The 22765-nt window shown below is 38.7% G+C and overlaps 1 protein-coding gene across 1 annotated transcript in view; it reads right to left on the reverse strand.

The window, feature by feature from the left end:
• FREM1 (FRAS1 related extracellular matrix 1) overlaps nucleotides 1-22765 on the reverse strand; it is a 212180-nt gene that overhangs the window by 54661 nt on the left and 134754 nt on the right. Inside the window, exons 23-24 of the mRNA XM_007956225.1 lie at nucleotides 11215-11479; nucleotides 1040-1454 (exon numbers count right to left, since the gene is read on the reverse strand). Of these exons, the coding sequence (XP_007954416.1) occupies nucleotides 1040-1454; nucleotides 11215-11479 (680 nt within the window). The remainder of the gene's footprint in view (nucleotides 1-1039; nucleotides 1455-11214; nucleotides 11480-22765) is intronic.

Raw genomic sequence — 22765 nt, forward strand, 5'->3', positions numbered from 1 at the left:
AAGATTGAAGAAGAATTGATGCTTTTGAATGATGGTGTTGGTGAAGAGTATATACCATGAACTGCCAGAAGAATGAACAAATCTGTCTTAGAAGATGCACAACCAGAATGCTCCTTAGAAGCAAGGATAGCAAGACTTCATCTTATATATTTTGGACATGATATCAGGAGGGACCAGTCCCTAGAGAAGGACATCATGCTTGATAAAGTATTCAGCAATAGAGAGGAAGACCCTGAATGAGATGGATTGACACAGTGGTTGCAACAATGGGCTGCAATATGGAAGGACTGGGAGGATGTTGGAGACTTGAGCAGTGTTCTGTTCTGTTGCAAATAGGGTCACTATGAGTTGAAACCAACTTGACAACAGCTAACAACAACAACTAACAGCTGGATACACATGTTTTTCAAAGAAAGAAAAGTAGATCCAAAGAGTTAAAGAATTCTTTTAAGGTCACTGAGCTAACAAAAAGCAAAGGAGAAATTACAAAGCTCATCTGACACCAAAGCGTTGTTTTTTGCTCCTTTCTGTATAAGTAGTCCCTGACTTACTACATATTCAAGTTACAATGAACCACCCTTATGAGCTTTTTTTTACATCTTATTGTTAGTAATATATACCACAAACAATGTTGCAGTGTGTTACCATTCTCATGTTTACTAACAGATGTTTATGTGTAATGTTTCTAAACCACAAAGACAAATAAGGATCAGATTTATAGAATATTTATAATAAAAGGTAATAATAAAAACTTAAAAAAAGAGATTTTGATTTATCTCATAACCAACTTATGACAGAGTCATGGGAATGGAATTCCATGGTAAGTTGGGAACTTCCTGTACTACCACACTCTCAAGGTCAACCCATGAGCCCATAAAACATGTCTGTTTTATTCATGATTAATATGTCCAGATCTTGAATGAGTGTCTGGCAGGCTGTAGATGTATCATGTTATGTGAAAGAAAGAGGAAAAGAAATAAGGAGATGGTTCTCCTTGAATTCAATGATTGGCAATGAACTGTTGGTCTGCTATACTTGCCTGGATGGTGAATGAAACAGGTTCTTCCCACACTCTCCCATTCATAACAAAGCCTTGGTTTGTCCTATCTGTGGCCACAAAAGTAAATCGGTCAATCTGGGAGTCCCCTCCTGAGTGCCTATATGCCACATTCCTGCTGTCCACGTCCTGTTGAGTGAAATTGGGTTGAAGTAGTGCTGTCCCCTGCAGGTAGAGCTGGCCATGTTGTGGGAGCTGTGCCAGGAGGAAGGTGAGTTTCTCCTGTGGCGTGTCAGGGTCAGTCAGCTGAAGGAGGTCAGGAGAAAGCAGGCCCGTGGCCCCTTTGACCAGTCTCAACCCTTTGTTCCTCGTCACCACAGGCAAGGCTTTGTCCACAGTCTCCAGAGTGACCTCAAACACTCCGTGCTTGGTCTGGACTCCATTGCTGACAATGAATCTGGCAAAGAGAGGCAAGGCAGCCTTCAGCATGGATTCTTGTTTCACCATCTACTGGAATGAAATGATAACAATACATACCTTTACTAAAGGATATGTTGTGTTGTGATTCAAACGAAAAATTAAGGGCAGTTCTTTCAGAAAGATGCCTTTCTGCTGTTAAACCAATCACCAAATAACATATACACTGACCATTCCATGCCCAAAAGTATTTTTTAAGCAACATTAATGGTAGACTCAGTAATGGAGTAGGTTCATTCTAGCAATGATATTTTTTTGGATTCATTAGTACTTAGCATAGGTCCTTGATCCAAATAAGAATTTCACATCCAATTGGACCTATTAAATGACTTTGCAGAGTACACACATTTTATATATTTGGAATTTTGCAATTGTATCTTTTTCATGGGACTATAATAAGCTAGACTTTTAAGACTGGTAACTGGGGGACAATCCAATGAAATGCTGAGTAGGATGAATTTGGCTGATTCACTGTACTCATACATCTTTATGGTGAATTTCTTAAGGGCATATCATATTACCCATGCCATACCAGCCATATAATCCTACATAACTCATCTCCATTCTCTTAGCCTCAATTTTACTCTTCTCTAAAATGAGTGGGACAGACTAGATAATCACTAAGTACATCCAACCCTAAAATAGTTTACATGTGCTTTTGTATTTAACCCTTATAAGAGCTGTAGGAGTTATATTAGACAAGATTATCTTTGCTTTAAAAAAAGAAAATGATAGCAGAAAAGTCTAGAAACTTGGTGTAAGGCCCTAAGTCAGGTAGGAAACAGAGCTGGGACTAGAACCCAGGTCTTTTGACTCCACACCCTCTGCTCTTGCAAAGTGTTTAATAAACGCTAGCTTAGCAATCCACCAAAATAGAAGCATGGTGTCTCAGTACTACTGCAGAACTACAAAGAAAGATATAAAATCAAGGTGAGCAAAATCTCTCTCACAGTTTTGGGCTTGTGATTGAAACCTTAAGGTATTTCTGATTACATTGATCACATATTCACTCACCACTGCCAATCTCAAAATAAAGCTAATTTAAATGATCTTTTAAAACAAACAAACAAATTCACTGCCATCGACTTGGTTCTGACTCATAGTGACTCTTCCATGGGTTTCCTGAGTGGTATTTCTATGGAAGTAGATTGTAGGTTGCTCAGGCTTCCTTTTGAGGAGTGGCTGGTGGGCTTGAACTGCCAGCCTTCTGGTTAGCAGTCAAATGCCTTAGGCACTATGCCACCAGAACTCCCAAATGATTTTTAGAACATTTTAATATATGATTTTTATTTTAAGGAGAATTGAGAGAATTATGGAATTAAACAAGTAAGATACAATATTAAAACACAAAGTTAGGAAACCACTATTGTCATGTAAGATCAACAAATTCATCATAGACCAAAGAGGTGAATTTACAGATAATCATAGGGTAGTTTTTTAGTTGACAGAAATACTCATGGAGAGTATACTCTTACATTCCACTCATGTAAAAGAAAAGAATAAGGTTTTATAACAAAATGATAAGGAAATAAAATAATGTTTTGGTGGAAATGGCATTATAACATATAAGGATTATCTTTGGAGATTCTTTTTTTAATTAGCAAAGTTCTGGGGTTTTATCTGACACATTTGACTAGCAAGGGCTTTATTTTTGGCAAAATATGTCTTGCTCTTAGAGTTTTTTAGTTGATGCTGTACTTTTGACCAAGAAGGAACCTGAAACCAGGTCCTTTGAGAACCATGAGTTGACCAGCTTACCTGAGGCAAGCTTGATAAAAAGCAAAAGGGAGGTAAGTATGTCTGGGTGCAGATTTTACTTGGAAGGACAGGCTAAGATTTTTGAGTTTTCTATTTATCTACTTGATAAAATCATCTATGTGGAAAATACATGATGTTTAGAAAAAGGAATCTATGTCACAGAACATTTCACAAACTCAGACTTATGAAGAACGTAACCTGCCTTATCTCACAGCACTATTTTTACAGTTTGAATATAGGTATTGGATTGCAGTATTTAGAATTGGATTGAAAGTATTTAGAATTGCAGACTGAGCAAAATCACATAGTTTTATTAAAACAAAACAATTTTCCTTTTGTAAAGCTAAATTTTAAATAAATTTATTCTAAGATAATTGGGCAATTTCATGATTTTAAACATTGCTGAAGATGAGTGTTTATGCAATTAGTTATTTATGAAAAAAGAAGAAAGTTGCAAGGGTACCCAGAAAAAAAAAATCTGTGTATTCTGCAACTTTTTACTTAATTTAGTCCAGTAAGATGTATTTTTTAGGTATAAGAATTAAATTAAATTAGGTATATTTCTTAAGCAGAGCTTTTTATGGAACGATGCCTTTATTCTGTTGTTTTCCTGTTACCTTTTCATGTTTCCACCCTAAAGCCTATCATCTGAGTCAAAATAAAATAAGAGGGAGATTCTAATTAAGGAGTTCTGATGACCAAGTGATTAAGTGCTAGGTTACAGTGCTGGAGAAAGATATGGCAGTCTGTTTCCATAAAGATGTCAGTTGATTCCAACTCACAACAACCCTATAAAACAGGGTAGAACTGCCCCAAAGGGTTTCCAAGGCTATAAATCTTTATGGAAGTAGATTGCCACATCTTCCTCCCCTGGAAGGGCTAGTGGGTTCCCTATCTTTTGATTAGCAGCTGAATGCTTAACCACTGTACCACCAGGGCTCCTTCCATAAAGCTTACAGCCTTGGAAATCTATGGGTCAGTTCTATTATGTCTTGCAGGATCACTAAAGAGTCCTGGTGTCACAGTGGTTAAGAGCTCAGCTGCTAACCTGAAGGTTGCCACTCAGCAGGAGAAATATGAGGCAACTTGCTTCCATAAAGATTACAGCCTTGAAAACCCTGTGGGGCAGTTCTATTCTGTCCTATAGGTTCACTATGAGTCAGAATCCACTCAATGGCAAGAAGTTTGATCTTTTTTTTCCCCTTAATAATTTCCTCAGTGGCTCCAATTTCTCCTTTTTTCTACTTTATACCTCCAGGAACACATTTCATTCCCCTCTATTCTGCCTTCTTTTGTAAACAAAAGTGACTCTATTTCCTCCAGGTCCCTATATCAAAATACACACTCATGAAGAGTTTTAAAGCAGCCATATATATATTGTTCAGTACAAATTTAAGCCTAAGTATGTATATTTTTAGCATTATCCTTAATTGTGGGATGAAAGACCCTCATAAAAATATGTCAAAAATCAGCTGCGAAGGAAGGAGATTAAAGGGGAGAGATGAGGATCAGGCACAAGATTAAATGTGAGATTATGTGTCAGGGGCTCCATCACGAGCAGCCATTTTGAGTAGCTCACTGGGACTTTCCTCTCTGGAGGCTGAATTCCAAAATGCCTGACAGGGTCCTCAAAGCTCAGTGTCAGGATGACTGCAGTTCCTGCGCACGTGTGTGACCTCTGTGAGGACACTGAAGTTGTCTTATGGTCCAGGCTGTCTGTCTCCAACCCCACCCTGCCTGGCCTGCCTGCTGAATGATTAGGCTCTGACCATGTTGGTAATAGGCAGTCTGCCATCAGACAGATGGGAATGAGGACAAACAGGCCAGGGACCATAGAAGAGGAAGAAATATGTTTACTGAGGCCAGGGTTCCCAGCTGGGACATCAAGGCAGCTGTCTGCACTGACCTAAAGCTAATAAGCCAGTGGTGGAGAGAATGTAATTTCTAAACATGGCTGAATCAAACACATCATTCCACTTTCATGAGTAACAATGAAAGCTACCCATAAGCAGAGAAATGTTAATCAGCAAAAGACAGGGTGCATGGTCGTGCTTGGGTTCCCATCAAAATAAGTCTAGCAGAACAAGTGAGACAAGGCCAGGGCCGCTCACATTTTTGCCAAAGTTTACCACATAATCTTCCAAATACTCACCCACCAAAATAGAAATTAATTAAAAACAAAAACAATAACCCTCCATATATATTCTCAAGTTTTAAAACAAGAGTGCCATTGCTATAATGGTATCCATTCCAAGGAGAAGAAAGCTGTGCTGTCAAGGTAGCACTTTGGATAGCAAGGTAGCAAATGGATACAATTTGCTTAATTCTCTTTATTACACCCACTCTCCCCCCAGGAGAGACAGCTGCCAAGGTGACCACCATTCTCATGAGATTTGGGGAATGACTCTCAGATTTGTCTGCGGTGCTTGCATGGTCTGATTTCAGCACTACCGTGGTGCTTTCAAGCTTTCTGCATCTCCTGGCGATAGAGTTGGCTGAAGAATCTGCCATCTGTCATGGCATTTAAAAGATAAAAATGGAATCATAAATAGCGCCAGCTCCTCAGAAAGAAAGAAAAAGTCCAGCCGGCATGTCAAAATGGAGGACATTAGCATGTTCTTTTAGTACCTGGCTGCCAGCAGCTGAAGTCAGTTTGCTAATCGCTTGGTGTCATCTGTCCTAGAACGGGCTGCCAAATCTTTCTTCCAGGCCAACAGCACCAAACAATGCAGGAGAAATTTATGATTCAAAAAAATATTTTTGCAGAAGGTAAAATCTGACCATTAAACTCCCCCATTTAATTAATGCTGCCACAGCTTACATTAAAAAGGGAAGGGGGGAAGGGAAATTCTGCCACAGACTTTATCTCTTCTACCCAGCCCAAATTCCTTGCCAGATTGAACAGCAAGCAACATAAATTTAGGTGATTAGATTGGTTGCATAGATTTAATTTTTAAAAAGCACCATGATCACACTTTCATTAAAACAGGCTTTCAGCTTTGGTTTAGCGCCACTTGACAAACAACACGGCAGTCCCTGACGGGGTTAGTGAAATGACAAGATTAAAACGCGAGAGTCTTCGGCAGATGCTAGGCTCTTCTATTATAAATATGCAAAGCTGCTGGCCAAACATCAGAATGGCACTTTGAGGAGGTTCCTTCACAAATTTTTGGTGCAATCAGGTATCATGGGGAAAGAAAAATCTCAAGTGAAAATGAGTGCTCAGCCCAAAATCAGCTCTGATACTCAGTTATGTGAATTTAAGCTACTTCCTTCACCGTTTGGAAGCTCGGTTGTCTCATGCACAAAATGGCAATTAACTACATCTCTCTGAAATAAGGGAAAGAACATACAAAAAAGCATCTGGTACACTGCCTGGCACGCTGCAGGTGCTCAGTAAATACAAGCTTTTCTGTGTTTAAGTGAAGGGATTGGACTAAACCAATGTCTTTCAACCTTCATTGTTTTCTCCCTGTAGACCTCTTCCCTCATCTTGATTCATTCAAATACCACCTTCATAACTGTTGTCTGTACTGTTGTTGTTGGGTGTTGTTGAGTTGATCCCACTCATAGCGACCCCACGTGACATATTAGAACTGCTCTGTGGGATTGTCTTGGCTGTAGTCTTTCGGGGAACAGATTGTTATGTCTTCCTCCTGAGAAACCACTGCTGTTGTTGTTGTTATGTGCCGTCATGATGGGTTCAAAATGCCAACCTTTCAGTTAGCAACTGAGTGCTAAACCACTGCACCATTACAACTCCATTTGTTTGTACTACCTGTACTTTTATTATTTATTATTTTGCTTTACAGCAACTCACTTTTTTACTTGAATAAATATATTTAAAAAAGAAACCTTTTAACTGCTAAAAACTGAAAGCCAATATTGCCATAAATGCTGCAATAATAAAGTACAGGAAAACAAAACAAAGTGTTTCATTCTAGCTAGATATTATTGCTCAGTGGCAATCTACGCCAGAAAAATAATGTAGAAATGTGAATTTGTGTCTGTTTTTGCTGTGTATATTCTCAACAATAACAATAAAATAAATTATTAATTATTATTTTTTTTTATGAAAAGGAAAGAAAGAAAAGTCAGTCATTGAAAACCCTTCGGAGTATAGCTCAACTCTGATATGCATGGAGGTATCAGCAGTTGGAATTGAGGGGGGCTGGCTTTTTAAACTGGCTTATACATATTAGCACCAGCCTGAGACGTTTTTCTTAAAACATTCTAAAGAACTAAAAGAACTAAAAAGGAATAGTGTCTCACTCTTGATTCATTTATGTCTTGCCTTATTTCTTTACTAGGCCACATCATCCTACACCTTTGTATCACTGGTGGTACAAATCAGTTGCTTTGGGAAATAAAGACAGTCTTTCTGCCAAAAGAAAACCTTGACAAGAAGCCCAGTGTGCAAAACAAATTGAAAACAAATGATTAAAAAAACAACAACAACAGAGCTCTTTCTACAAATTTGGATGAGGGCTCCAGAGCCCCAACAATTCAGCCCCTCCATTCTCTGTTCCTGGAGGCTCTAGTGAGCCTTCCTTTAAATCCTCATGTCTTCTCAGGATACATTCTGGCATGGGCTGGACCAGACCTGTGACTGCTAGTTGCTAGTCCTGACTGCATCAAAATCACCCAAGGAGCTTTTTAAAATTACAGATTTCTGAGTCCAAGACTGGACTTAACAAAGTTGCTCCTCTGGAGTAAGGCCCAAGAATTATTTGTTTATTTGTTTTTAAAGATTCCAGCTAATTCTCATGAAACTCATCTGTAAGTGGGATTTAGGAATTCATGGGATGATTTCTAAAATGCCATCTAGCATGACTTTCTATGGATGTATTACCAACCTTCACATGATTCTGCTTCTGCTTCTCAGATCTTTCCCATCACCTAATACCTAACTTGTTTTCTAACATTTATACACATTCACTCATTGGCTTCTCCAGCACAGTCACTGGTTTCTCTGCCACAGCCATTGACATCTCTGCAGCAGACTCTCCTGTGGGCACTGACTGGAGGAAGCATCAATGGAGAGAAGCAAGAAATTCTGGAAATGGGCATGAAATTAAAAGCCCATTAGCTGAGAAGCACCTACCTCCATTAGCAAAAAAGAAAACAAGATCAGTTCTTACTCCTCTCTGTAACTTCTTTACTCCTTCAAGGTTATTCTTGGTGTTGTAAAGATTAGAAGGGGAAAAGGGGTCAAGGAAAGACTATGATAAATAATGATAACAACCACAATAATAATGATAGCAATCAATAGTTATTTCATAATTCCCATGTGCCAGGTCTAGCAACAATTGTGTGAGGACTGTGCAGGACTGCTATGAGTTGGAATTGGCCCTGTGGTAGTTAAGGCTGTGTGTCAACTTGCCTGGGCTGTGGGTTTGAATGGCTTGGCAGCTGTATGTAATTATTCCCTATGATGAGATAGTAATCACCTCCATGGTAGAATCTGCTGTGAGCACCTAATCAGTTGAAGGGGAGTTACCTCAGGGTGAGGTCTTCTTCCAGTATATACGGAGAAGCTTTGAGAAAGGTCTCTAGCTTTTTGGCACATTTTGGATTGTGTTGCTTGCTGATCTTGGGATTGCTCCTGGATTTGAACCAGTGGCCTGCCATGTTACCTGCTGATCTTGGGATTGCCAGCCTCAGCAGCCAGTAACTGCATAAGTTAGAAGAATCCTCCAGTTCTAGTGGGCCTAGAACAAGAGGCAGAGCTGAAGCCCAAGGTCAAGGGGCCTTCACCAAGCCTCTAGAGCCAGCACTCTGAATTCAGACCTCTAGCCTCATAAACTGCAAAAGAATAACTTCCTGTTGGTTGCAGCCATCCACTTGTGTTATTTCTGTTCTAGCAACACTAGAGAACTAAGACAGACTTGATGGCACCTAATAACAACATGTGTCAGGTACTGTTGTAAGTGCTTTATGTGCACAAACTCATTTAAAACTCCCAACAACCCTGTGAGGTAGGTGCTATTAGCACTCTCCCATTTTACAGAAGAGGAAACAGAATAGGAGGTTGTATAATTTGATGGAAAGACACACAATTGGGGGCAGTGGAGGCAGGATTTGACTTAATAATTACACTATCAATTAATTACAATTAGCAATTCTCAAGCAAAAATACCAGCATGAAAACGATTTCCCACAGATGGGGCAATCTACTTCTGTAGTGATACTGCCTCAGAAACCCACGGAGGGGTCGCTATGAGTCGGGTCCGACTCGACGGCACATAACAACAACAACAACAACAATGCTTAACAACATTTAACCTCTGCATTGATTATTTGATATTTATCAATGAAATAATTAGATGATTATCTGCATGTGCAGCCTCCTGTCAGTGGAGCCTTGTGTGCTACTGTGATGTTGACCATGTTTTAGTGGAGCTTCCAGACTAAGATGGCTGGGAAGAAAGGCCTAGCTATCTACTTCTGAAAACAGTCAGTGAAATCCCTATGGGTCACAGCATTTCCAGCCAAAACCAACGATGGGGATGGCGCAGGACTGGGCAATGTTCTGTTCTGTTGTGCATGGGTCTCCATGAGTGGGAAGCCAACTTGACCACAGCTAACAACAACAGCAGTAATGTGTTGGGTAATGCCTCGCAACACCTAATCACTGCATTGATTATTACGATATTGACAACCAAATGATCAGGAGGATATTAGTTTAAACTTCTCTGGATATTTTAATATGTGGCCTATCCAAATTATCTTTCACAAATCATTCCCATTGCTAAAAAGGCAAGCAATATCATCTACAAGGACATTTCCACCGTATTTATCATAGCAGACATATTGAATAATAATAGATAAAATATGTGATAAAGAATGGGTTTTGACCATTAGTGTTAAATATACTTTATGGTTTATGGGGGCCCCTTGAATAATATAGGCAGATGCTCCAATTATCTTATTTTATAGCACCTCTTTCAGGGGTATATTTTGACATGGTAAAAATTGTACTGGGGGCCAGAAGCCCTGGGTTTACAGCAGAAGAATCAATGCTTTCAGGGCCTTCCCCAAATACTCATCCGATTCTCTTGTCCTCATCCCAGACCTATATAAGGAAGGGCCTGGGGATCCATATTTCTGTCAAGGACCTTGAGTTCAGCTTTGAGAACTGCTAGATGACAGATCCTCTAGAGGTTCTCTTGCTTTATCTGACTTGAAACACATTTGAATATTTTAAATGAATGTAGACTTTCATTAATGTTTGTATCTCTGCCTTTTCACTAGATTGTTATTCATTCCACTGATGTATTTGATAAAGAATCCTTGAACAGGTGCACAGCCCCCAATTATAACATTGTTTTTATGGAGAAATATGATACACTTTATGACAACATGATTTATGATCTAGTTACCAGAACACACTGTGTCAAAAGGCAATGGCTGCTTATGCCAAATGTTTCTAGTAAATGCCTTTTCACCAGCTAGAAAAATATACTTTAAAAAAATGGTAAATTACTTTTTTCTATCTATCCCAGAAGCTGGGAACCTTCTGCTCTTCTTATTCCTTCTCAAAAACAGCTTGCATTTAGATGTGTGTACACCTCCATGGAGGAGGACATCATGCCAGGTAAAGTAGAGGAAGACTGTCAATGAGATGCATTGACACAGTGGCCGCAACAATGGGTTTAAACATAGCAAGGATTGTGAGGATGGCACAGGACCGGGCAGCATTTTGTTCTACTCTACACAGGATCACTATGAGTTGGAACTGATTCAATGGTACCTAATAACAGTTTCATTCTTTAAAAACAGGCCGGAATGCATCACCTTACTGCTGTTGTTTTGTGTATGTTCACTTTCCGTAGCTAGACAGTAGAAAAATATAGCTAATACCACAGCTGGAAAAGGACTCTCTCTCTCTCTCTCTCTCCCTCTCTCTCTCTCTCTCTTTCTTTTTGTCTTTCTAAGCATTAATCCAGGGCAGAGATTCTGAAAATTTCCATGGCACTCACCTGAATGTGTCACTGGAAGCAGCTACTTTGCTGTTTTGTATGTAGCAGACTGTTTGTCCTGCTATGTCCATTTGGCTGAAGCTCGTAATGGGGACTCCAGGATAGTGGACGTATTCAAGTTGGCCATATTGTGGGGGGGAAGTAATGACATAGAGCAGTTCCTCAGGCTTGTCTGTTCCATCCGCAGCAAGGAGAATGGTGGTTGTTAAGAGACTTCTGTCACCTTTAGGCACCACAAGAGGCTTTGCAAAGATGACAATATCACCTACGTGGCAGAAAAGGTTGTGGTCAAGAACGTTGTGATATAATACAATTCCAAAGGGAAAAGTAAAAGACAAAGGCCAGAATATGCAAAAATGAAAACCAATATGACACACGAAGGTTATGACTATCATTAATAAAAGAATCATGGGCCAAAGTCATAACATATCTCATGGAAAGGAAGCACATATGGCCAATAAAGACACAAAAAGATACTCAATTTCATTTACAATCATGGAAATGCAAGCCAATATCAAAGTAAGTTGCCATTTCATACCCCCTTGAATGGCAAAAATGTAGTACCAAATGTTGAAGAAGATGTGGATGGAGATGGTCTTATGTTGGGTTTTGGTAGGAGTATAAACTGGTACATAATTTGGAATTCTTTTACAAATAGTTCACTGTTGACACAGGCCTTGACCCAGCAATTCTACCTCAGCTGTGCACTGGAAGAAATGTTTGAATTTGTACTGTTGGATCCAGAAGGGTTGTAGCAACACCATTTACAACTGTAAACAACCCATATGCCTTTTCAATAAAACAAACCATGGGCTATTATAACTGAAACTTACATAATAGCACAATGAATGAATTATAGCACAACACAGATGTAATTCACTAACATTGCATTAGCAAGTTCCATAAAACTAAAAACCAAAGTAAAACAATAATAAGCACAAAATTCAAGCTAGTGCTTTTCTTTGAAGATGGGGAGAGCACATAGGTAGATATAAAACCAAACCAAACTCACTGCCATATCGAGTCATATCCAACTCATAGCGACCCCTCCTTGGGTTTCCAAGGTGGTATCACTACGGAAATAGATTGCCTAACCTTCTTTTTGAGGAGTGTCTAGTGGGTTTGAACCGCCAGCCTTCTGGTTAGCAAATGCCTGAGGCACTACAAGACCACAGTTCCTTAAGTAGATATAAATGTCTGTAATTGTTAACATTTCAGTTTTTGAATTGTGTGGTGTTGTTATAAGTGTTGATCATGCATTTTAAAAAGAATGCATGAATGAGCAAAGTAGAACTAGGCTGTATATGGATCAATAATGCATTATTTAAAAATGAAAGATTATAATCTAATTTTGCTCCCTTAAGTTTCATCAAAAGGAGTTCTGGTAGCATAGTGGGTAAGGCACTTGGCTGCTAACTACAAGGTCAGTGGTTTAAACCCACCAGCTGCTTCGCATGAGGAAGATGAGGCAATCTACTTCCATAAAGATTTAAAGCCTTGGAAGCCCAATGGGAATTGCTATCACTTGGAATTGAATTGGTGGCAGTGAGAAGGTTCAGTAAAAGGAGTCCTGATGGTGCAGTGGTTAAAGTGCTCAGCTGCCAACTAAAAGGTCAGCAATTTGAACCCATGAGCTGTTCTGCGGGACAAAGATGTGGCGGTCTGATTCTGGAAAGATTTACAGCCTTAGAAACCTTACAGGGTAGTTCTACTCTGTCCTATAGGGTTGCTGTTGTTGTTGTTATGTGCCGTGGAGTCGGCCCCGACTCATCTTGACAGTAGTAGGATTTTGGGGTTTTTTTTTTCACTTAAGATTCATTAAAAATTATCATAACACCAATCTTGTGAAGAAAGATGTTGTCATATAACCCAGGATGTAAATAAACTAAACTGGAGAAATGTTCACTTGCTAATGGTTACACAGTTAAAAGGTAGAGGTAGAATCTATACTTCAGCCATTGAACATAAGAATACAAGCTCTTAAACTTTATCTTATTTTGTTTCCTCTCTTTAACACATAGTTAGTTCTTATAAATCTTTATGGCAGAGTAATATTCTATTGTATATCTGTATCTTGTATATATGGCTTTAGTTCTTATATTTAGAAGGAGCCTTGGTGGTGCAACTATTAAGTGTTCCACTGCTAACTGAAGGTTGGTGGTTCAAGCCCAGAAGTAGCTCTGTGGGTGAAGGACCAGGTGACCTGCTTCCATAAAGATTACAGCCAAGAAAACCCAAAGGGGCAGTTCTACTCTGCCACATGGGGTCACTATGGGTTGAAATCAACTCAACACCTAACAACCACAACAACTTATAAATCAATACTAAACGGGTCAGTATCCAAACCAAAAAATATATAAAGTCAATGTCATTATTAAATTGAAAAACACAAATAATCAATAAAATTCTGAAAAGATATCCAGTATCACGAGGAAATTTTAAAAAATTCAAATAAAATATCAAGAAGAGATTGAGAGCAGTGGATCCCAATGGGGGGCAGTTTTCCCTCTGGGGAACAGTTGGCAATGTCTAGAGACATTTTTGGTTGTTATAACTGGGAGTTGCTATGGGCTTTCAGTTGCTATGGGCCCAGGATGCTGCTAACCATTCTATCATGCACAAGAAGGTCTCTCACACAAAGAATGACCTGTTTCAAAGTATCAGTAGTGCCAACAACAAGAAACTATTTTAGAAGATCATATTGGCATTTTTGGTATAACATGCTTCAATCTCAATACACTACGCAAATTAAGCCTGTTCTTTTTAGGTGCTATCGAGTTGGCTCTGACTCACAGTGACCCTATGTACAACAGAATCAAAGACCATCCAAATTTTAAGACAAAACCTGAGCCCCAGATACTACAAAGGGAAGCAAGTTGATTACCTCAAGGACTAATAAGAATAAGGAAGGCTGGGGAAATATAAAAGCACCAGGAGCAGAAGATGAGTCTTAGGGAGGAAGGACATCTGTTCCTGCCTCCATGCAGCCTTTCAGCACTATAAGTACAGAGGACGGGTTGGGGTCGGCTATATACAATGTACTCCTAAAGTTCTCTCAAAGGGTTCCATGTTGTTCTTACCACTGTACGAATCAGAAGATAGAGTAAAACTGGAAGGCTTTATGTTATTTAAAAAGCCCCTAAATGGAAATAATCTAAATATTCAATATGAGCCTTATGATTAAGTTTATTCAGTGGAGTATTGTGTATTGATAAACAGTTGTGGTTACAAAGTTATATGACAGCTTGAGAAAATTCATAGGAAGCAACAAAAAAGAAAGAAAGAGATAACACTGTACAGAGATATGCACCACTATGCACAAAGAAAAAAAGAGAAAATTCTGAACTTCTAGAAATGTTAATAGCTCAATGTTTTTGAAGAAAGGACTTCTGTTTATTCAGGGAAAGAAACTCACTTTGTTGGTTATCAGGGACAGGTGGGAAGGGGTGGGAAAAGTACCTAAGGCATTTGACTGCTAACTAGAAGCTGGTGGTTCAAACCCACTCATCAAAAGGAAGGTTGGGCAATCTACTTCCATCGTGATACCACCTCGGAAACCCAAAGAGGGGTCACTATGAGATGGATCTGACTCAATAGCAGTGAGTTTGGTTTTGTTGGTTTTTATTTAGGGGTCACATGTTGCTTTGGGTGAGGGGAGGAATGGTATGGAAAGAGTCTGTGATCAGCATGGTGACATTGGCTAAAGGAAAGATACCAAAATGTACACAAAAGATATAGACAACAGAGGCAAACACTATTACAGGGACAGCACTGCAGTATTACTACCGCCAAATGCCAGGCTAAGGATTAACACAGACAGGTAGGTGAGCAGGAATACACCCTAGACAAAAGATAGATATGGCTGAAGATAATCTTACATACACAGTTATGCTACAAAATTCCATATACATTACAGAAGCAACAGAAGACCGGGTGGGAAGAACTTTGCAGAGACAACCAAACTTTTTGTGAGAGACAATCACCAGTCCTGGGGGCTTGGGACCATAGTCCTGGGGGACATCATCCTCAATTGACACACATAGTTCATAAAAATTTTGTTCTGCAACCTACTTTAGTGAGTAGTGACTAGAATCTTAAAAGCTTTCAAGTGGACATCTAAGATGTAACTGTTGGTCTCCCCTTGGCTGGAGCAAAGAGGAGTGAAGAAAACCAGAGTTATTTGGAAACAATTAGTCCAAAGATAAGATGGACCATGAGAACCTCAGTCTCTATGACCCGAGACCAGAAGAATTAGATGGTGCCTGGTTAAAACTGTCAACCTCTCAGAAAGGGATCAAACTTGGTGTGGTGGTTATGTTTGTGTGTCAACTTGCCTGGGTCTGGTTGAGTGGCTGGGCAGCTGAATGTAGTTATTCCCCATGGTGATATTGGTAATTAACTCCATGGAGGAATGTACTGGAACAGCTGAGTAGTTGCTTTAGGGATGTGGTCTGCTTCCCGTATATAAGAAACAGCTTTGGGAACAGTCTCTAGCTTATGGCACGCTTGAACCCTGAATGTAGCCGTGTCATTGTTCAGCAGCCTGCCATGCTCTGCTGACCTTGGGACTTTCAGTGGACTTGAATCAATGGCCTGCTGTGTGTTTTGGTAACATCAGGACTGTACCTTTTTATCTGTTGACCTTGGGCTTGTAAGCCTCAGCACCCACTAGCTGCCTGTATGAAGAGATGCCTCTAGCTTCAGTGGGCCAGGAGCAAGAAGAAGAGCTGAAGCTCAAGGTCGAGGGGCTTTCACACAGCCCCTAGAGCCTGGCACTTTGAATTCGGACTCCTAGACTCCTGAACTGTAAGAGAATAAACTCCTGTTTGTTCAAGCCATCCCATTTGTCGTATATTCTTGTCAGAGCTGCACTAGGTAACCATAACACCTGGAGATCCAAGATAGAGTGGGAAGAAAAATGTGGAACAAATTCAAAAACACAAAAATGACCAGAATTACTGGTCAGACAGAGACTGGTGGAACCCTTGAGACTATAGCCCCAGGTTACCCTTCAAGCCAGAAAAGGACTCACTTACATGGAGTGGCTTTCAGTTCAACAGTAGAAAAAGCCACATACAGAAAGAACACCTACCCCAGGTGGATGCACCCACCTACTCTAGGGAGATGCATAACTTGGATCAAGCAGCCATAAGACACCAGAGGGGTAGCATTCACATAGAAGAAGGCTGGACAGACAGGAATTCATGGATGAGAGGGGCACCGGAAGAGGGTGGTCACAGGGAGGAGAGGAAGAAAGAAAGAAAGGACCTCTGGTGGTCCAGTGGTTGAAATATTGGACTGTTAATAAAAAACAAACAAAAAGGTTGGCAATTCAAACCCACCCACTACTCCATGAGAGAAAGATGAGGCAGTCTGCTTCCATAAAGAAGCAAGCCTTGGAAACCCTCTGGGCAGTTCTGCTCTGTCCTATAGGGTTGCAACAAGTTGGAATGGACTCAGTGGCAATAGCTTTGGATTTGGTGTCTAAGTAGTATAGGGCTTCACAAATCCTTTTAGAAAATAATCACATGCCAGCCATGGCAGAGACTGCCCAGGAACTCAACAACTTGATTTGCTTTTCCTCCTGGGTGCACACCTAAAGTTTCTACTGCCCACCTCTCTTAATGTGGCATGTGACTACAACCTAGCCAATGGAATTTGTAAAAAGGAGCTATACTACCTTCAAGCCAAGGCTATGAAATTCTCACTTTTTCCTCCACATCTCACCACCCGAGCAACTCAGAGACCCTCGAGAAGGAGCCACTAGATGGAAAGAGCTTGGGTCTCCAGATGACTACAGGCATTCCTCAGTTGATTGAACTTCACATATTACACTTCACAGATACTGTGTTTTTTTTAAAAAATTGAAGGTATGTGGCAACCCAGTGTCAAGCAGTCTATTGGTGCCATTTTTCCAACAGCATGTGTCCATTTCAAGTCTTTGTGTTACATTTTGGTAATTCTCATGATATTTCAAACTTTTTCCATCATGTTACTGCATACATAATAGATTACAGTATAATGTAAACATAACTTTTCTACTCACTGGAAAACCAAAAAATTCGTGTGATTCGCTTTACTGTGATACTTGCTTTATTTCAGTGATCTGGCCAAACCTGCAATACCTCTAAGGTATACCTCTACATGTAACAAAGTTGTGCCTAAGGGCTAACTATTAGCAATAGAGGAGCATAGTACCTTGCTCACACAGATATATCAAAACAAAATAAAAGGAAAAAAAATCTCAAGTGAGTCACAACAACATATAGCCACAAATTAAACATAAATACAATAACACCCAGTGTCTCAAAGACAACAGACCATCACAGTCCACGCAAAGAAGCAAGATATAGTAGTAGAAACAAGGAACCAGAATACACACCCAGGAAACATCCCTGAGGAAGAAGCAGCATTAGAACTCCCTGATAAGGAATTCAAAAGAATTTGTGTACCATCAATAGATTAAGAGGCAGATCAAGGACTGAAAAATTAAAAATTAAGGAAAACACAGACAAAACAGAAAAATTTAGGAAAAAAAATACAGGAACAAATTGACAAAATAAACAAAAAATTTGAAACGATACAAAAATAACATATAGAAATCCAGAAGATTAATATTAAGATTTCAGAAATAGATAACAAATTTAATTGGCAAAGAAGTAGAATCAAATCAATGAAAGACAGAATTAATGAGATTGAAGACAAATACTTAAATACTATTTTGTATTTTGGGGTCAATCAGAAAAAAGATCAAAATAAAATGAAGAATGCCTAAGATTCATATGGAATACCATATGTGAAGAGGTATAACCTATGTATAGTCAAAATTCCAGAACAGGAAGAAACAAATAAAACTATAGAGAAAATTGTTGAAGATTTGTTGGAAGAGAATTTTCCTAATATGATGAAAGACGAAAATATATCTACTCAAAAACTTCAGCGAACTCAAAACAGGATAGACCCCAAAAGAAAATCGCCAAGACATATCATCACCAAACTCACCAAAACCAAAGACAAAAAGAATCCTGAAAGCAGTACAGGAAAAATGATAAGTTACCTGCAAAAGACAACCAATAAGACTGAGCTCCAATTTCTTGGCAGAAACCATCCAGGCAAGATGGCAATGTAATGATAAATATAAAACCCCGAAAGTCCCTCAGATATGATGGCGAAATTAGGACAATTCCAGATAAGCAGAAATTAATGAATTTGTTAAAACCAGACCAACCTAACAAGAGATGCTAAATGGAGTTTTCTGAACAAAGAACCAACAACAGCAAACAACAACTGATGATTAACACACATGATGACATAACCCAGGAACCAACCCACTTATAGAAGTATCCAAAGCAAAATAAGTTTACAAGACTGTAAAAGGGAACCAGAGACATCAATTGGTAAATGACAACTAAAAACCAAAAAGAGGGAAAAAAATAGTGTAGTTACAGAACTTCTAAATGGTGAGGAAATCAAAACAATTGTGAGATTGAACAGACTGTTTTAAACTTGGGAAGAAAATAATAAACCACAGGATAACTTTAAAGGAAAATAATAAACTTTCATATCAAAATTAAAAAGAAGATAACAAATATTTAGCAAATACTAAAACAATAGCAAGGAAGGAGAAGATAACATGATTCATAAATAAAATTAGCTCAGCATAGAAAATTAAATGGAACAAAGAAATCAGCAATATCATGGGAAAAAAACACATAATAAAATGACATCAATAAATTCACACTTGTATATAAATACACTGAATGTAAATGGATTAGATGCACTACTCAAGAGATGGAGAGTTGCAGACTGGATAAGAAAATATGACTCATCAATATGCTGTTTACAAGAGACTCACCTTAGACAAAGACAAAAATAAACTAAAAATCAAAGGTTGGAAAAAGAGGTATCAAGCAAATGGCAATCAAAAGAGAGCAAGAGTGGCAATATTAATTTCTGATACAATTGCTTTAAGACAATGACCACCATAGGAGATAAGGAAGGACATTAAATAATGATTAAAGGATCAATTGACCAAGATGACATAACAATAATAAATATCTATGCACCCAATGAAAGAGCCCCAAAATACATAAATCAGACTTTAACAGAATTGAAAAGACAAACGGATGACTCCACTGTCATAGTTGGAGACTTTAATACATCACTTTCAATGAAAGATAGAACAACTGGAAAGAAACTCAACAAAGACACAGAAGAATTAAATACACAATCCACCAACTTGAATTTATAGACATCTGTAGCATAGTGGCTAAGACACTTGCCTGCTAACCAGAGGGCTGGCAGTTCAAACCCACCAGCCACTCCTCGGAAGGAAGGTTGGGCAATCCTACTTCCGTAGTGATACTGCCTCGGAAACCCAAGGAGGGGTCGCTATGAGTCGGGTTTAACTCGACGGCACACAACAACAACAACATAGAGAACTTCATCCAACAACAGCACACTATACATTCTTTTCCAATGCACATGGAAATTCTCCAGGATAAACCATATGTTAAGCCACAAAGCAAGCCTTAATAAATTTAAAAACATTGAAATACTGCAAACCATCTTCTCAGATCACAAAGCTACAAAATTAGAAATCAACACTAGGAAGGTCAATGGAAAAAGAGCAAATGAATGGAAACTGAATAACACCGTCATCAAAAACAACTGGGTAATAGAAGAAATAAAAAATTAAATTAAAAAATTCCTTGAATCAAATCAGAATGAAAACACAACATACCAAAATCTTGGAACACAGCAAAAGCAGTGATCAAAGGCAAATTTATAGCAATAGATACACATCCAAAAAGAAGAAAGAGCCAAGATCAACACCATAACCCCAAATCTCCAACAATTAGAAAGAGAGCAACAAAAAGGAAGGTTGGGCAATCTATTGATACTGCCTCAGAAAGCCAAGGAGTGGTCGCTATGAGTTGGGTCTGACTTTATAGCACATAACAACAACAACAACAACCAAAAGAAAAGAAATAATATTCAAGCAGAAATAAATGAAACAGAAAATAGAAAGAAAACAGAAAAAATCAACAAGACTAGAAGTTGTTTCTCTGAAAAGATTAATAATATCAACAAACCACTGACAAACTTAACAAAGGAAAAGAAGGAGAAGTTGCAAATAACATGAGTAAGAAATGAAATGGGCAACATCACAACAGAACTAACAGAAAGAAAAATAACAATATCAGGATACTGTGAAGAACTATATTCCAACAAATTTGAAAATCTAGATGAAATAGACAGATTTCTAGAAACACACTACATACCTAAACTAACAAAGACTGACGTAGAAAATTTGAACAGACCCACACACAAAAAAAAGAAGAAATGGAACAGGTCAGAAAAAAAATTACCAACAATAAAAAAGTCCTAGCCCAGACAGCATCACAGGAGAATTCTACCAATTATTCAGAGAAGAGCTGACACCAATCCTACTAAAACTATTCCAGAACATAGAAAAGGATGGAACCCTCCCAAATTCATTTTATAAAGCAAGCATAATCCTGGCACCAAAACCAAACAAAGACACAACTCGAAAGGAAAACTACAGACCAATATCCTCAGGAATATAGCTACAAAAATCTTCAACAAAATCCTAGCCAACAGACTCCAACAACATATCAAAAAAATAAACTTCACAGCCAAGGGGGATTCATACCAGATGTGCAAGGATGGTTCAACATTAGAAAAGCTATCAGCGTAATCCATCATATAAGTAAAAAAAAGAAAAAGAATCACGATCACATCAATAGATGCAGAATAGGCATTTGATAAAATCCAACACCCATTCATAAAAAAAAAAAAAAAAAAAAAACGCTCACAAAAATAAGGATAGAAGGGAAATTCCTCAATATAATATAGGGCATATATGCAAAATCAACAGTCAACATTATTTTCAATGGAGAGAGAAATGAAACCATTCCCCTTGTGAATAGGAACCAGACAAGGTTGCCCTCTATCTCCATTTCTATTCAACATTGCATTGGAAGTCCTAGCCAGGGCAATATGGCAAGAAAGGGAAATCAAAGACATCCAAATTGGTAAGGAAGAAGTAAAACTATCTCTATTTGAAGATTATATGATCCTATGCATAGAAAACCCAAGAGATTCAGCAAGAAAACTACTGGAACTTATTGAAAGATTTAGCATAGTGGCAGAATACAAGATTAACATACAAAAATCTGTTAAATTCCTCTATACCAGCAAAGAGGTCTATGAATCAATACCATTTACAATTGTTACTAAAAAGATAAGGTACTTAGGAATAAATCTTACCAGGAACACAAAAGACCTATACAAACAACACTACAAAAATGACAAAACACTACTTCAAGAGACTATAAGACGAGGTTCCGGTAAGATGGCAGACTAGGCAGAAAGACTGCACAGACCCACTTCAACAAAGAAAAGGGAAACCAATTAACACAGACACAGAAGATAATCCTGGACCCCTGAGCCTTGAAGGGAGGGGTATAGAAGTGGACTAAACCTCAACTAGCAGAAGAATTTGCATGAAAATACCAAAAAAGGAGACATACAGAGCTGCGGTCTGGCAGTGACCCTGAGCAATACTGACGGCACAGGGCAGACAGCTTGGAGAGTGCCGAGTTTGGTAGGACCTAAGAATTAACCTAAAAATTAACCCTGCTAGCCAGGGACTGCACGGAGGACTGCTCTGGTGGCTGGGGAATAAACGGAGAAGGTGAAGAGAAAGGCGGGCTGAGCTGTGGACTATTGTCTGTCCAGAGGGTGCTGATATTTTGAATGTTTAAAAGTGGCTTGACCATTTTGGATATTTAAAGAGACAGCTCTCTTGAAGATTCTAGGGGCTTAAGAACAGGTTATGCTTGCCAGCAACCCCAAAGACACTCCAGATCTGCATGACTGAAAAGGTGTGACAGTCCTCTTGTTACTCTTATACCCAACACCAGCTTGGTGGATGGAGATGTGGCCATCCCCCACTCCCACCCACCTTCTAGGCCTGCAGGAACTCCATCCTAGTCTGTGTGCTCAGGCAGAGCCTGGGTGCCCTACCCTGTCCTCCACTGTTTTTTTTTCTCTTTTTTCTATTTTTATTTCTTTTTTCTTTTTTTGCTTTCTTTTTTTCTGGTGTTTAGTTTGCTTGCATTTGTCTATTTTAAAACTACTACTATTATTAATACTTCTGTCCTTTTTACTATTATTCCTTATTTTTCCCCTCCCAGGGCCTAGTTTTCAGCTTTTTTTCTTTTCCCTGTTCCTAGTTGAAAAAAATTTTCTTTTAATTAATTTTTCCCCCTTTTTTTCTCATGGTTAAACTCATTCCTTGTTTCTCTTTTTGGATTTTCCTGCTTTTTTCTTCATTATTCTCCTTTTCTACCTATTTTTCCCCTTAGTGCCCTATCCCCAGATATTGCAGGTTTTCTCGTCTTTTTCTTCTTCTTTTTCCCTTTTTTTTTTTCATTACTGTTCCTGTATGAAAACATCATGTGTTTTTTGTCCATGTGATTTTAGTTTTTTGATCATTCTTCAATTGTAATTTTTGTCTAACTGA

This window comes from Orycteropus afer, unplaced genomic scaffold (assembly GCF_000298275.1).
Source record: "Orycteropus afer afer isolate SDZICR_OR568_19922 unplaced genomic scaffold, OryAfe1.0 scaffold00584, whole genome shotgun sequence".
NCBI classification, from domain to species: Eukaryota; Metazoa; Chordata; class Mammalia; order Tubulidentata; family Orycteropodidae; genus Orycteropus; species Orycteropus afer.